The sequence below is a fragment of the Balaenoptera physalus genome (genome assembly GCF_965194825.1).
Source record: "Balaenoptera physalus genome assembly, chromosome: 2".
Classification (NCBI taxonomy): domain Eukaryota; kingdom Metazoa; phylum Chordata; class Mammalia; order Artiodactyla; family Balaenopteridae; genus Balaenoptera; species Balaenoptera physalus.
In genome coordinates, this window is record NC_138883.1 from 156,255,947 (window position 1) to 156,272,738 (window position 16,792).

General features: G+C 36.5%; 1 protein-coding gene across 2 annotated transcripts in view; it reads left to right on the top strand.

Moving 5' to 3' along the window:
• The window catches only part of TAF3 (TATA-box binding protein associated factor 3), a gene marked incomplete at its 5' end in the record, with an annotated part of 151,475 nt that overhangs the window by 37,212 nt on the left and 97,471 nt on the right, over positions 1–16,792 (top strand). Inside the window, one exon of one of the 2 annotated variants that reach the window (XM_082450561.1) lies at positions 15,768–15,824. The exons of the other annotated variant lie outside the window; for it this stretch is intronic. Within the exon in view, the coding sequence (XP_082306687.1) occupies positions 15,768–15,824 (57 nt within the window). The remainder of the gene's footprint in view (positions 1–15,767; positions 15,825–16,792) is intronic. 2 annotated transcript variants of the gene reach the window in all.

Sequence of the window (16,792 nt, forward strand, 5' to 3'; positions counted from 1 at the left end):
TCTCAGGGTATATGCCCAGTAGTGGGATTGCTGGGTCATATAGTAGTTCTATTTTTAGGAACCTCCATACTGTTCTCCATAGTGGCTGTATCAATTTACATTCCCACCAACAGTGCAAGAGGGTTCCCTTTTCTCCACACCCTCTCCAGCATTTATTGTTTGTAGATTTTTTGATGATGACCATTCTGACCGGCATGAGGTGATACCTCACTGTAGTTTTGATTTACATTTCTCTAATGATTAATGATATTGAGCCTGTTTGTTGGTAATCCATATGTCTTCTTTGGAGAAATGTCTATTTAGATCTTCTGCCCATTTTTGGATTGGGTTGTTTGTTTTTTTGATATTGAGCTGCATGAGCTGCTTGTATGTTTTGGAGATTAATCCTTTGTCAGTTGCTTCGTTTGCAAATATTTTCTCCCATTCTGAGGGTTGTCTTTTTGTCTTGTTTATGGTTTCCTTTGCTGTGCAAAAGCTTTTAAGTTTCATTAGGTCCCATTTGTTTATTTTTGTTTTTATTTCCATTTCTCTAGGAGGTGGGTCAAAAGGATCTTGCTGTGATGTATGTCATAGAGTGTCCTGCCGATGTTTTCCTCTAAGAGTTTTATACTGTCTGGCCTTACATTTAGGTCTTTAATCCATTCTGAGTTTATTTTTGTGTATGGTGTTTCGGGAGTGTTCTAATTTCATTCTTTTGCATGTAGCTGTCCAGTTTTCCCAGCACCACTTATTAAAGAGGCTGTCTTTTCTCTATTGTATATTCTTGCCTCCTTTATCAAAGATAAGGTGACCATACGTGCATAGGTTTATCTCTGGGCTTTCTATCCTGTTCCACTGATCTGTATTTCTGTTTTTGTGCTAGTACCATACTGTCTTGATTACTGGAGCTTTGTAGTATAGTCCGAAGTCCGGGAGCCTGATTCCTCCAGCTCTGTTTTTCTTTCTCGAGATTGCTTTGGCTATTCGGGGTCTTCTGTGTTTCCATACAAATTGTGAAATTTTTTGTTCTAGTTCTGTGAAAAATGCCATTGGTAGTTTGATAGGGATTGCATTGAATCTGTAGATTGTTTTGGGTAGTATAGTCACTTTCACAATGTTGACTCTTCCAATCCAAGAACATGGTATATCTCTCCATCTGTTTGTATCATCTTTAATTTCTTTCCTCAGTGTCTTATAGTTTTCTGCATACAGGTCTTTTGTCTCCTTAGGTAGGTTTATTCCTAGGTATTTTATTCTTTTTGTTCCAATGGTAAATGAGAGTGTTTCCTTAATTTCTCTTTCAGATTTTTCGTCGTTAGTGTATAGGAATGCAAGAGATTTCTGTGCATTAATTTTGTATCCTACTACTTTACCAAATTCATTGATTAGCTCTAGTAGTTTTCTGGTAGCATCTTTAGGATTCTCTATGTATACTATCATGTGTTCTGCAAACAGTGACAGTTTTACTTCTTCTTTTCTGATTTGGATTCCTTTTATTTCTTTTTCTTCTCTGATTGCTGTGGGTAAAACTTCCAAAACTATGTTGAATAATAGTGGTGAGAGTGGGCAGCCTTGTCTTGTTCCTGATCTTAGAGAAAATGGTTTCAGGTTTTCACCATTGAGAACGATGTTGGCTGTGGGTTTGTCATATATGGCCTTTTTTTTTTTTTTTTTTTTTAATTTTTTAATTTTATTTAGTTATTTATTTTTGGCTGTGTTGGGTCTTCGTTTCTGTGCGAGGGCTTCCTCTAGTTGCGGCAAGCGGGGGCCACTCTTCATCGCGGTGCGCGGGCCTCTCACCATCGCAGCCTCTCTTGTTGCGGAGAACAGGCTCCAGATGCGCAGGCTCAGTAGTTGTGGCTCACGGGCCTAGTTGCTCCGCGGCATGTGGGATCTTCCCAGACCAGGACTCGAACCCGTGTCGCCTGCATTGGCAGGCAGACTCTCAACCACTGCGCCACCAGGGAAGCCCCATATATGGCCTTTATTATGTTGAGGTAAGTTCCCTCTATGCCTACTTTCTGGAGGGTTTTTATCATAAATGGGTGTTGAATTTTGTCAAAAGCATTTTCTGCATCTGTTAAGATTATCATATGGTTTTTCTCCTTCAATTTGTTAATGTGGTTTATCACATTGATCGATTTGCATATATTGGAGAATCCTTGCATTCCTGGGATAAACCCCACTTGAGCATGCTGTATGATCCTTTTAATGTGCTGTTGGATTCTGTTTGCTAGTATTTTGTTGAGGATATTTGCATCTATGTTCATCAGTGATATTGGCCTGGAGTGTTCTTTTTTTGCAATATCTTTGTCTGGTTTTGGTATCAGCATGATGGTGGCCTCATAGAATGAGTTTGGGAGTGTTCCTCCCTCTGCTATACTTTGGAGGAGTTTGAGAAGGATAGGTGTTAGCTCTTCTCTAAATGTTTGATAGAATTTGCCTGTTAAAACATCTGGTCCTGGGCTTTTGTTTGTTGGAAGATTTTTAATCACAGTTTCAATTTCAGTGCTTATGATTGGTCTGTTCATATTTTCTGTTTCTTCCTGCTTCAGTCTCGGAAGGTTGTGCTTTTCTAACAATTTGTGCATTTCTTCCAGGTTGTCCATTTTATTGGCATATAGTTGCTTATAGTAATCTCTCATGATGCTTTGTATTTCTGCAGTGTCAGTTGTTATTTCTTTTTCATTTCTAATTCTGTTGATTTGAGTCTTTTCCCTGTTTTTCTTGATGAGTCTGGCTAATGGTTTATCAACTCAAAGAACCAGCTTTTAGTTTTATTGATCTTTGCTATTGTTTCCTTCATTTCTTTTTCATTTATTTCTGATCTGATCTTTATGATTTCTTTCCTTCTGCTAACTTTGGCATTTTTTTGTTCTTTCTCTAATTGCTTTAGGTGTAAGGTTAGGTTGTTTCTTTGTGACGTTTCTTGTTTCTTGAGGTAGGATTGTATTGCTGTAAACTTCCCTCTTAGAACTGCTTTTCTGTTGCTCATTTTCGTTGAGGTTAGTTTTCTGGAACTTTTAGGAGAGGACTTGGTTCGGATAGCTTTTCTATCTTCCCAGAGCTCCCTCTTTTGGTCTCTGCATGTAGTGTTAAAATATACTGCAGCTTGATTTCTGAGGTCATCTGCCTGCTTCTCCTCATGCACTTTGTATGATTTCATCCTTCTTTCATCCCTGTTGTCCCTGTTCTGTTCCAGTTCTGGTACCTGTCCCAGGGGTTTCTCCTGGTTATGGGGCCCTGTTGTGGGAGGGTGCCCTGGCCTTCATCAGCCCCTTCAGACTTCACTCAGGGACTCGTCTGGTTTGGAGGGGCCAGAACCTCTGCAGTTTTAGCCACTGTTCTCAAAGTGGCCCCTGCACTTTCCTGTGAATGTCTGTTGGTTATTATTAAGGTTCTTCTGTTCTCAGGTTAAGTCCATGGCTCTGTTGCTTTCTTCTCCTTTTTTCGTAATATCCTGATGATAGACAGGTCTTGTGTCTCTTGTTTTTTTTGTCCACATCTGCTTGTATATTGGACTTGTTGGGGATACCTTATCCCTTAGTTTTGTTGTAAATATTATCCATAGGTTTCTGATTTTATATCTCATTGTTCTGCTGTTATCATATGGAGATTCAGAGAGATCCAAAAATTATGCTGCTACCGCTTACCACCATTTTCCCAGAATTTTCAAGATAATTTTTAAAAAATGTGAATCATCGGAGTAAGTTTCTTGTGCCCCTTTGTAATCAATTTCCTCCCGTCCCTCCGCACTCCACCTTTGCACCCCCTCCCCCACAATCGCTGCTCTGTTTTCTATCCCTGTGATTTTTCCTTTCCTAGAGCATCATAAATGGAATAGTTCACTATGTAACTTTTTGAGTCTTCTGTTACTTAGCATAATGCTGTTGAGATTCACTCATTATATATGTACCAGTAGTCATTCCTTTTTATTGCTGAGTTGTAGTCCATATTATGAATATGGCACAAGTTTTTTATCCATCACCAGTTGATGGACCCTTTAAAAAAAGTTTTCAGCAATTACTAATAGAGCTGTTACATACATTAACGTGTAGGTTTTTGTGTAGGCATGTGTGTTCATCTGTCCTGAGTAAGTGTCTAGGAGTAGAATGTTGGGGTCACATGGCTTATTTGTCTTTTTATTATTGAGTTCTTTATATTTTCTGATCACCAGTCCTTTATCATATATGCACTTTTTGTTTGGCAAATATTTTCTCTCAGCCTCTGTTTTGTCTTTTCATTTTATTAACAATGTCAAGGAGCAGACATTTTAAATTTTGATGAAGTCCATTTTTTCTTTTTTTTCTTTTTAATACTTTTTGTACTTTTTGTATCTTGTGAAATCCTTGCCTATCCCAAGATCACAAAGATTTTCTCATATGTTTCCTTCTAGAAGTTTTTTAGTTTTAGGTTTTACTTTTAGATTTATGATCTATTTTGAGTTAATTTTTGTGTATAGAGTGAGAATAGGTTTGGGTGGTTTTGATTTTTTTTGTTTAGTTTCTTTGTGGGGTTGTTTTTGTGTGTGTGCATGTGGGTGTCCTGTTGTTCCTGCACCACTTGTTGAAAAGTAACCCATTCTTTATTGAATTGCCTTGAGTCCTTTGTTGAAAATCAGTTGACCATATGTGTGTGGAGAGATGGTCTTTGATAAGACATTTCTCCACTGTTATGGGAGAATCCTGTAGAAATGCAGAGAGATTCCTAGATTTGGTGAGGGGCTGGGAGGGAGTTCCCAGTTGTTGGCTCCTGAGTGAAGCGTGATTCAGGGTGATGAGCAGAGAGTGGTGAGTCAGGAGTGAGCGTCGGAAGGTTGAGGAGAGTGGAGACGGTAGGAACAGTGGTTCAGAGAGAAGGAAAGCAGGCCGACCAGAAGGGTGCAGTGCGATTGTTGACCTGGGTTGAGGGCCTGCTTTGAGGCTGGCAGTAATAACAGGCCTGCCTATGTTGTTTCACTTTTGCTGTCTAGCAGTTTGGTTGCAGGCCCATGGAAAGTGGCAACTGGGCTCATCTAGACTGAGGGGTTTTCACAGGCAAGAGTGAAAGAGAAATAGAAAGGTTAGTAAAGGTATTTGTCTTGAATAGGTGATACTTTCACTTAGCTCGAAAATCAAAACAACATAAGAAAGTACACACTGAGAAGGTTTCTCCCCTGGCTTTCCCTCTCCATTTCATTCCCTTCTGTTCCCTGTAGAGCACTTTTATGTTTCTCTTTGCAGTGTTTATTTATGTAGATAAAAGCAACCGTGACTCTTGTTTTATCCTCCCCCCATCATTTCCTACACAAAGTGCTGCATTCAGGGTACACCGTCCTGCGCCCTGCTTTGCGCTTTGCTTAACAGTATAGCCTCTTGCTCTTTCCCGATTGGTAGTTAAGAACTCTTGAGTCATCTTCGTGATGGATATGCCAAAATATTAATAGCAGTTTTGTTTGGAATATAAAATAATTTTTAAAATGTTTTTTTGTATTTTCTAAGTTCCTTCAGTGTGCATATGTCACCTTTATGATTAGTAAACTTGGAAAACTAAATTTAGCTCTGTCGACAGATGTCTCCTTCGTGCCATCACCTTTCTGAGCACTGAGGATGTGGCAGCAAATAGAATAGGCAGAGGGTCCTGCTTCCTGGCGCTTGGGTTCTATCTCGTGTGGCCTAATAGTCACCAAAGAAGAAAAGAGGAAATGATGGCACGTGTTATGTGTGTAGAGATTTAAAAGAAGGGGTGTGACTGTGACCCACCCTGGGATGTCAGGGAAGGCCTCCTTCAAGAGGGGAGCATTTAGGCTGATGTCTCGGTGACCACAAGGAGGTCGTAATCGGGGAAGAAGAGGGTACGAGGCAAGAGCGAGCCGGTGCCAGAGCGTGAAAGTAAGATTGGGATTGTTTTCCAGACCCAGAAACAAGGCCAGTGCCTCTGAGAGGTAGAGGGGTAGAAGATGCAGCAGGGGTCAGTCCTGACCTGGTACTCAGGGAGAAGAAGCAGGATTTTATTTTAAGTGCAACGGGAAACCCTTGAGGAGTTTAAAGAAAGAAAACAGAGCTATAGAAAAAGCTGCAGTTGACAGATGAGTCAGAGGAGAACCTGGAAAGCCCAGTTGGAAGCGACTTTGAAGAAAACCCTGTGGTGTTCAAGGCATCAGGCGGATGCTGAGGTGGAGGGCTGCAAAGAGTTTATTCATTGTTTTTCTGGTGTGCTCTAAAATGTAATCTACCCAAAATGGTAACTCCAGATCTAAGAGATAAATTCAATTTTAGATCAATATACAGTTTAAATTCCAAAGTGAGGAATGCTGTTTTTAAAGATGTGATTTCAAGTATGCATTTAAAAGCTATTTTATATTTTAGAGTAGGGAACTAGTACTTAGTTACTTACTTCTTTGAGAATTATTATGCTGATACTGAGGGTGAAATGCAGTGTTTAAATTGGAGCTCAAAAACAAATATTTCCTGACTCATTAAAAAAAAAAATCGCTCTGGCTCCAAATTAGCCAGGAAATTTGTGTTTTACTGTTACTGGAACCACAGTGTACAAGAATATATAGAGAGATTCTGAAGAAGGTACATGCTCATTCCATATGGAGGAGATAAGGTGGCTACTAGAAATTTAAAGGAAAGGGATATAGTCTTGCACTGCTCTGAATAGGAAGGAAGATTGGTGTATTTGTTAGTCAAAATGAAGAGTTAGATTTTTATTATATTGTTTGACAAGTGAAATATTCTAAAATAAAATAATAGAAAATCATGGTCCAATAGTAGTAGGAAGAACAACAGTAGCACAGCTAGAGTGACCACTGAGGGACGGAGGCAGTAACACAGTGGTTAAACCCTAAACTTTGTAGGCACACAAGTCTTGGGTTCAAATTCTGGAGTAGCTCTTCGTAGCTGTTTTATTGGATGAGTTGCTTAAACGTTCCAAGTCTCATTTCCTCAGTTGTGAAATATACGTCACAAATATACATACCCTACCTCATGGGGTAATGGAGAAGATGAAATGGTAGTCTGGGTAAAGATCTTAGCACCCTGTCTTCTGGCCCCTAGAAAGTGCTGAGTAATCAACAATAATATAATTAATAATCACTATAATTTTTTTATCTGTTTACTCATAACCCATAAGGAAAGTATTAATACCCTTATTTTTCTGATGAAAAACCCACTTTGAGAACTTTAAGAAATTTTCCTAAGGTCACACACCTAGGAAATGCAGAGGTAGGATTTAAACTTAAGAAGATCTGACTTCAGAATTCATGCTTTTAATCATAACTCCATATCATCTTCTAAAAAGGTCCTTTTAAGATTAGAATTCAGATCATTGGATTCAGAGTTGAGAGTATAAACCAACACATCATAGAATGATTCCCCTATCTTGTTTGTTAATCTGAAGATTTCATACTATATTCTCATGTCCTACTTCTATGTTAAAAATAAAAGCTTTATTATATAAGAAAGATATTAATTAAAAAAGTTTTTTTAAATCCATATAAGAAAAGGAAGACATCACTTACAATCACACTGCATAATGGGATCCATCCTGATTTCTCCCCCGGGTGTGTGTATGTAGGTATAGTTCTTATTGGTTCCTTTTTTCCAAAATAAGAATACACCATGCATACTATGCTCTGATTTGGTTTCCTTCCCACTCTCTTATTTTATTATCAATGTCTTTCCATGTCTGTAACCTTATCCTAGTGGCAGCTTACATTATTACATTGTTGCATTATATAGGTGTGCCGGAATTCATTTACCTAACTCCTTGTTGTGATCTTTAGGTTGTTTAGAATTTTTCACCATCTTAACAATGCTTTCATGAACACCTTTGCCCACATATCTATTTGCACTTTCTAATAATTTCCTTAAGAGAAATTCCTAGTAATAGCATCGCTGGATTGATTAAAGGGTTGCCACATTTTTTAAAAATAAATTTATTTATTTTATTTATTTATTTTTGGCTGTGTTGGGTCTTCGTTGCGGTGCGCGGGCTTCTCATTGCGGTGGCTTCTCTTGCTGTGGACCACGTGCTCTAGGTGCACGGGCTTCAGTAGTTCTGGCTCGCGGGCTCCACAGCACAGGCTCAGCAGTCGTGGCACATGGGCTTAGTTGCTCTGCGGCATGTAGGGTCTTCCCGGACCAGGGCTCCCTGCATTGGCAGGCGGACTCCCAACCACTGCACCACCCGGAAAGCCTGGGTTGCCACATTTTTAAGGATACATGTTCCAAATTGCCCTCCAGAAAGGTCACACCAGTGTGCTCTCCTGTGGCAGCATGAGACTGCTTCTTCCCCGACACTCATCTCCATCCTGGGGCTTATTTTTGATCTTTGCCAGCCTGGTGAAAAAGGGCTATATCTTATGCCTTTGATTACCAGTAGATGTGTTTATGAACTATTTGTTTTCTTTTCATTGTAAATTGCCTCTTTTTATCTTTTGCCCATTTTATCATGCCTGACTTCTGAGTTTTGATTGGTCCAAAGAAACAGTTTTCAGGAGTTTAAATTTTTAGGTGGACTGTATTTGATTTCACTTTACAAATATTTAAATTTAGGACTTCAGGTGCACATCCTTTTTTTTTTTTAAAGATCATGAGGAGAAATGACAGATGGTCTATAGTAAGTAATATATGTATCAGAAAAGGCCAAACAACTTGCTCTAAGGATTTGTCTTCTTCCCTCCTACATCTTAAACAGAGACATAACTCTGAACTCATTCTTATGAGTAGGAACTTTAAAAACTCTGATCCCAAGAATGATTCATTGGATCCTTTCCCTCTTGTAATCCATAACTCCCGCTTTAATTTTGAAGATCTTCCAGTCATCGTTGTACTGTCGTGCTTTAAAGTACATACCGATTCTGACTCTTTCAGAAAAAAATCCTCAGATCCATCAGGGTATACTCACTCCATTTTCACGTCTAATGTAATTCTCTGCTGCTTACATAATTATTTCTGTTTCTTCTCTTCCAGTGGTCAGTTTGCATACAGTTTCTTTCCTAATTGAAGATATTTTCTGGTGGTTCACTATAAAAGCAGTGTTCATAATGTAAATTGTGTTTTTCTGTTGACATCCATTATAAAATTGAAAATTAACTGCTACTGAGAAATGGGGGTCTTTTGTTGAAGAAGAGTCCAGTGGTAACTGGTTAAAGCATCAGCTGAACCCTTCTCACTTGAAAGTTTTAGCCCTTGCCCAGCAGCACAGCTGGAGACATTTCTGCCTCTTCCTCTTTTTCTCAAAGTCTGTTCCTTGGACCTCTCAACAACCCTCCCCCTGCCCCCACCAGAGACTTTACCCTCTTGCTTAACAGTTTCCTGCTTGTGGCTTCCTTGTTCTCTATCCCTTCCTCTACCCCGTTCTCCCTCCCACCTGGATTTAAGTTGCTGAAAGACTATATTCCGGGCATCACCTTTCTTGAGTTTCATGTTATATAAAACAAATTGGTTTCCTACACAGTTATGAAGTTCTTGTACTGCTTTTTAAATTACAGTTTCTGTAACTTAGATTGTATATATCTGTGATAGAAATAAACTGTTTATAAGGAAAAACAACAGGAGCGTTTCTTCAGCTCTAGATATAAGGAATAGTTTATTTTTGCTAGATTAAAAATCGTAATACATTGAGATCAGTTGATGTACTTGTTCCTAAGCTCTATTTTTTAAAGTTTTCTATCTTACAGTGTAAGATTCAAAGATTTTAAAGTACATGTAACTTTAAGTCTCATACTGTGATTTCTTGTAAATCAGATTTCATGTGTGGCCAAGTTTTTTACTTCAAATGCAAGAACTATAATAGTAAGGATGGTTGTTTTGTTATTGAGATCCATATGCTAAAAGTAAGCATAGATTGTTAATTGTTGCTGAAACCAAGGGTATTCTTACAGAAACACTTACTAGTTTAAGAAATACTAGCTGGTTAAAAGAAATAAGTATGAGAAATTTTCTCTGAATCTAAGTTGATTACAAATAACTATTGTTATCTTGATATTATGACATTTTATGCATGATGGACAGAATTAGGTAAAAATTCATACAGTTTAATGAGTGAAAATTTAGTTTCTTGTACTAAATATGCAAATTTTAGATTAAGAAATATTATTTACAAATTATCTAAATATTTCTAATATTTATTATTTAAAAAAAAATTGTCTTTTACCCAGATGGTATAGTTGTAAGCCGTATTTCTTAAATTTAGTTATTTCAAAACTCTAAATTTCATTAAGAAGCTTTTCAAATATAAAGGTAAATATTGATTTGGGTTTAAAGTGACACAAGTTGAATTTGATTATTTATATTAAAAGAAGGCAGCAAAATTTTCAGTAATTAAAGTTCTCTCCGGCTTTAGTTTCTGAGTAAAATGTTGTTTTTCTCTGCAAAGTTTGACACTTACCAGTAGAGGGCACTGTTGTAACACGGTAGATGTGTTTTATTGATTCACTAACTCCCCCATCTGCTTTTGCAGTTTGGAAAGTGTTTTTAAAAGCAGTGTTCTCTGTGTAATTAAAATCAGTTCCCTATATAATTAGCAATGGAGCCTTATTCTTTGTGGCAGAGTTTGTGGATGGTGGTTTTTTTTTTAGCCTGTACTCTTCTATAGCCAATGCCAAAAACTGTCACCTATTAAAATACAGAAAGTTATATTGTGGTTTATCAGCACTATATTGTAGATAGAAATATATAAAATCACAGTATGTTTTATTTAGGTGCTCTGAGCACATTATTTGATAGGAAACCTTTAAAATTCCTGGTTCTGTCTTGAGAAATAGCAGAGTTAATGTGCCATAGTAATAATGTCTTGTGTTCAGGTGCCCTGAATAATAATAGAGGACAAGGAATTCTTGCAGGGTTTTAAAAAATGTATCAGCATTGGTGTGCTGCTTTAAGAAACCACTGATCTACTTAGCAAATTCTCTATGTAATTTCTTTTTCGTGCCTTTTTAAAATCAAACTACTGATGTAGATATTTAGCTACTGAAATAGTGAATATTAAAGCACAATTAAAGTTAAACCTCTCTTTCTGAAAGGAACATAAATGTTACATAAAACGACAGTAAATGTGCATTCACTGCCTGGCTGCCTTGGGAAATGTGGGGGGGGCGGGGAGCGGCAGGGAGGTTAGAGAAAATCCAAGCCTGAATTTGAAGTTGTCAGGGCTGTGATTCATAAAGTCATAATTTATCCATAAATCCCAAAGTAGCTTAAAACACACAGGAATCTTATTTGAAATCAAATTATAGATTACTAGTGATATAATTTTTAGGAACTTAAAAAATTAAGTAATAATTTAATGTGTTTGAAATTAATTTCATCCTATGCTTTAATATTTGTAAAAGAAAAGTATTTGAGAATTAAGAATCTTAATGGTTTAGTTTATTTTTAAATCTTTAATTGGCAGCCATGTGCAATTCTGGAATTAACTAGCATTTTCTTCAAGTTTTGGTGTTTTTTTTTAACTTTATGTAATACTCTAGTTAAGGGTCTAATCGACTGTTGAAATTGTGTTTATCTCAAAACAGGCCTTTATTTTAAAAGGTGAAGAAGGACTTGCATTGACCTACTTTATGTATCACAGACTTTGAAAAGCTGAATAGGTGATTTAATGTTGATTTAGCCATTCACTCTGACAATAAAAATGCGGGGTAAAACTTGAGAGAGGAATAAGATGGTTGAGGGGAGCTACCAATGTAATTATTTTAAAAAAAGCATTTAGAAATATCTTTTATGTATTTTATGGTCACTATATGTATATTTTTAGAATATTTTAGAGGAATTGGAACAAAGCGTGAGCTGAAGATTGGAATGCGCCTTAAGAAAGCTCTGTCATTTCCCCCTAAATTCCCCTGACGTTACAGATGTCGGAAGATCTTCTAGTTTTCTCCCCTTCCTCCCATCAGTCCCACACTCTCTGTGCTTTAGGTGCATCATGAGACAGATGAGACCAGGTGTTTTGAAGAAGCAGCCACATGACAGAGGATATATAGAAACTGTACTAGATTCTTGTTAGGCAACTAAAATATGTTAGGTCGATTAAATAAAGTAACTTAATGCTATTTATCCATAGATATAAAGCTATTGTCTTCTCATTGCTTATGACCACAGTGAGAGTAAAACAAGTTTTCATTTTGTGGAAGCCTTTGTATCGAGTGCTTACTGTTCCTGTATCATCTTGGTAATGATTATTGCTGTGTTTTCCCCCTGGAGAGGCCATCACAGGTTTTAGTTGAGGCCGTTTGTATTCAGCAAGGTCAAGATAAGTTTTATCTCTCCAGATAAGTCAAGTGCATTAGGATCGATAAGTAATTGTAAAATGCACTGAAAATATTATTGCCATGCTCTTAACGAATTTGTAAAGCTGTAAGCTTGTCATATAAAATATACCTCTTACTGTTTTTATTTATTTGTATGGAGCTCATGAGTGCAATTAATTTTACAAGCATTTTAAAGAAGAGAAAAACTGAGGAACAGATTAATGTTTTTAGAAGTCCTTAATTGCTCTAGATTTAAACCTGTACTGCCGAAGTTTTAGAGGCTAATTTTTTTAAAGAAATGCAAAAGAATAAATATTACAAGGCATTTATAAATTACACATATTAATTGAGTTTACTTGTTAAGTAATCATTTTTATAAAGTTACATATATCTTTACCTCTGGACTTTCCTGCAAAAATCAGATTTCTGCTTCCTTGGTTGGGGGATGGTGGTAGGAAAAAAAGACCTTATACTTATCAAGAGATGATGGTGAGTATTGCATTATTTTGGCACTTCTTTTCTAACCCAAAGATATAAATAAGCTCTACACGTTTAAAGACAAAAAGGATTTTTTGTTGTTTTTTGTTTTCTTTCTTACTCAGAGGAATACTTTTATGACATATGTTCATGAATATATTAGAAAACGTAGGCTCTAAAATGTTACGTTTCATCTTAATATTTTTTTCAGTTAATTTTCTGTGGGAAACAGGACTACGATGTTAGGAGAAATGTCAATTGAAGTAATTTTCCCTCAAGGTGCAGATTACTTGGAAGAATTTTCCCCAGATTACTTGCTTACAAATATCACATAACTATCGAGAACACGTATACTAAAGAAGTTACATACTGAACTCGAGTTCCTTTTCCTCTTCAGTAGTCTTATTAAAAAGAAAGCCTTTCTGAACTTCGTGGGTTTATAGTTTGGAATCACGCTGCCCCTGCTTGCGTTCATATTTCTTAATTCTCCAAAATGCACTGTTTTTCCTTTAGCACTCAATTAAAGGTACCAGTTTGTAAGTTTTCCTTGTTTTAAATGAAGCTTGCTTATCTGAGCCATTAATTGAAATAAGGACTGAAAGCAGCCTTCATGTTGATTTTAAGTATTATTTATCAGTCGGTATTTATATGGTAGTAAATAAAAAACGCTATTGCTGTCATAATTGTCCCTTCTTACTTTTTCCCCCTCTCTCCATACTTCACACATTGTTTATTTATTTAACCATTTAAATTGAAGGTAATGTAAACATCTGGCACCGTTTCTGGAAACTGTAACCGTTTTCTTTGAAAGTTCCTATAAATGATGGTCTCTGAGCCTCACATTTATTAATCTTTCTAATATGGGCCTACATTTCTACCTACTTAGCCATTTCTCTTTCTGGCTGAAGAATGACACTTTTCCCTCAACGTTAGGTCGATTTGTTTTATTACTGGATTGGCTAGATTGTGTCATAACAAAGAGAAAATCCAGAGGTGTGGAGGAAGGTATGGCCAACGCCACTGAGAGCAGACAGACTGTATTGTAGGGTGAGTGGGACCAGGACAGCGGCTGGCCTCGAGGGGAAAAGCAGTTTGAAATAGAAGTTGACTGTTTCTTCAAAAGTTATCTTTGTATGGTGGTCCTAATGCAATATTAAGAAAATTAGAGCCTTAAAAATAGAACAATGGTCCTTTTTAAATATATCTAATTTAGTAAATTTGCCCCCCATCTCTGGTGTCTGATTACTCCAAACAGAAGAGAAAAAGGAGAAATCCTATCTACCGACAGAAAAGTGCGTTGCAAAAAGTGGCACGTTTTTACTTCTTTTCGTGGAGAACATTTTAATTGTACTTTAATCAAGAGGGCAATAATAGCAAACTTGGTTTCAAAAGCAAATAAATTTTTTTGCCCTCAGAGAACTGTTTTACTGACAGAATATAGTCAAACTCCAAAGAAGTGATAGTAATCTCATATTACTCTTAAACTTTAAAATTTATATTTACAAAAAAAAAAGTTTTTTTTTCTTCCTTCTTACTTACGGTTTGTCTCTTCTGTATAATGAAGGGAGACACCTAATGACCAAAAGGTAAATGTTACATGTGTATAAATTAGTTGGTGAAGTGATTGGTATTTTTCTTTTCTTTGTTCTTGAATAGTCAAAACAGAGAAAATTTCAACAAGGGAAAGATGAGACTGTTGCTTAGGGTTAATTTCCTAAAATAGTGTAAAGTGCTTTTTTTTCTTTTTTTTTAATTTAAAAAGATTGTTACTGGAAAACAGTGCTTTACCCGCAATGTTCAGGAATCTCCGTATTCCTGATTGTGGGCCTTGTCATCTCTAAATTTAATCATGAACAGTCAACAGTATTTTAAAGCAGATTGCTTTCGAAAAGTTTTCCTGTTGGTTGTGTAAGAATTAAGTTTGAAGGAACGACTTATTTATTGTCACAGTAGCTACTGAAATGCTGCTGTCGGAAATGCGTTTATCGTACACGTGGGAGGGAGAAGCCAGTGAGAGCCTCACATGTTCATGAATGTGGGAGCTGTGCACAAGGTCATGGGTATTAATTGTTACGTCACGTTTTGTGCATTTAGTTTTAATTAGCTTATTTGAAAATATAAATGTATTGTCCTAAAAGTCGTAAAAGCTCTTTGGTTACTTTCTTTACCTTTGGAGTATAGCCAAAATCAGTTATTTTACTGAAATCTTTATCTACACTTTAACTTTTCTGCCACCTATTAAAACTATTTTTTCACCTCCCCCAACAGATTGCTTGAACGTTGAAAGTGCATGATTCTTCCTCCAGACTATTTCCTTGTACTGGAAATAGGACGGTGCTAAACCCATCACTTTTACTTTGATTTGCTTCCTTTATCTTTAGCAAATCTAAATAAAACTGTCATCCTGATTTTCAGATCTCTCTTTGAACTTCCTTTACCCAAATTGCTCACTTTGCTATCGGCTCACTACTTTTTTTTTAAAATGGAGATTCCACATCCGATGTTTATTTTTTCCTGTTACTATCCTTTTTTTTTTTGATTTTTAAAAATACTTTTACTTTATAACTTACTACTTGTTACTCCCTTTTTGTAACTACAAACTTCATTGAGAATCTTACAGAAAAATGAGAAAATTATCAGCCTCTGAGTCTTTAGGAGTAATTAATACTGACTTTATAAATGTTTTAACGATACCTGAATTTGTAGCCTTAGAACTCATTGGTAGGGACTGAGGAGGTGGTAAGGGTGTGGATACCTAGTAGGGTTTTTTTCCTCCACATTTGAATGTTTTTTACGTGATTAATTTCTTGGTATTTTAAAAACTTTCAGTAAAGTAGGTATACACACTTATTAGCCCAGAATAGTCAACAAAAGTTTTTTTTTTTTAAGTTGGAATTTCTTGCTCAGTTCTTAAGACACACAGAAAAAAATTAAACTACCTGTTTACTTAGTTCCTAAATATTCAGAATATGACTGAGAATATAATGAGAATATAGCATAATATATTATTAGAATTTTCAAATACTCTTTTAATAAAAAGTAGAAATACTTTTCTTTTATCATTATTATCTTACAGTAAGAGAGTCTAAGAATCATAGAACTGGAGAGACGTCTGAGATTACAACCCTTCAAGGTAAAAAATAAGGTGGTTCAGGCTCATAGTGATAAAGTGACCTGACTAAAGTCTTAAAAGCTAGTCAGTGACAGAAGGAGATAGAATGAGGTTTCTTGGTTCTTACTCCACTTTGTAAAACTGCATGATAAATTCAGCGTCCCTCTTTCCCCTTCAAATGCCCCTTATACACCACGTATGTTGTTTTGAGAAGGGCCTGGCTAGAGAGGTAGTTCCCATAGTGTGATGACAATTCAAATGTGAAAAACATTTGAGCTAATGTTTCTGTCATCTTACCTGTCATGGTTTCCTTTCGATGACTTTTACTGTACTTTCCAATTTGGCATTTATTCAGTAGACATTTATGAGTACATACCATATGCCACTTTACTGCAAAACGATAGGTCACAGATAGTGTGCCTCTGACCTTCCCAGGCTATTCGTTGTTCTAAAACATGCCTTTAAAAAGAATACAAGACCATCCTATGGATATACCCAGGAGCAGATCTTGGTTTTGTGAGGCTTAAAGCTTATACAACTCTGGGAGCCTTCTTTAAGAAAGTAATATAAAATAACAAATACAAAAAAGCAGATTCAAATTCCTATTGATGGTGGAATATATATATATATATATATATATACATATACAGTGTGGAATATTATATGACAATGAAAAATGATCTCCAACTACAGAAAATATAGAAAAATCTCTCAAACATAGAGTCAGTGAAAGAAGCCAGACCAAACACAGCACTGCTTCTGCTCTTAAAAGAGCATGTGGTGGTGACCTTGTGGAGGGTAGGGGGGACTGGAAGCCTAGGCTGCTGGTCATGCCCTTCTCTTGATCTGAGCGAAAGTTCATCAAGCCGTATGCTGTAATATACGTACTTTTCGTATACTTATTATATTTTAATAAGAAATTTTTAAAAATTAGATATACAGCCTTAGGGGAATCCAAAGGCTATTAGCTTCATGGTAAACCCCCCTCT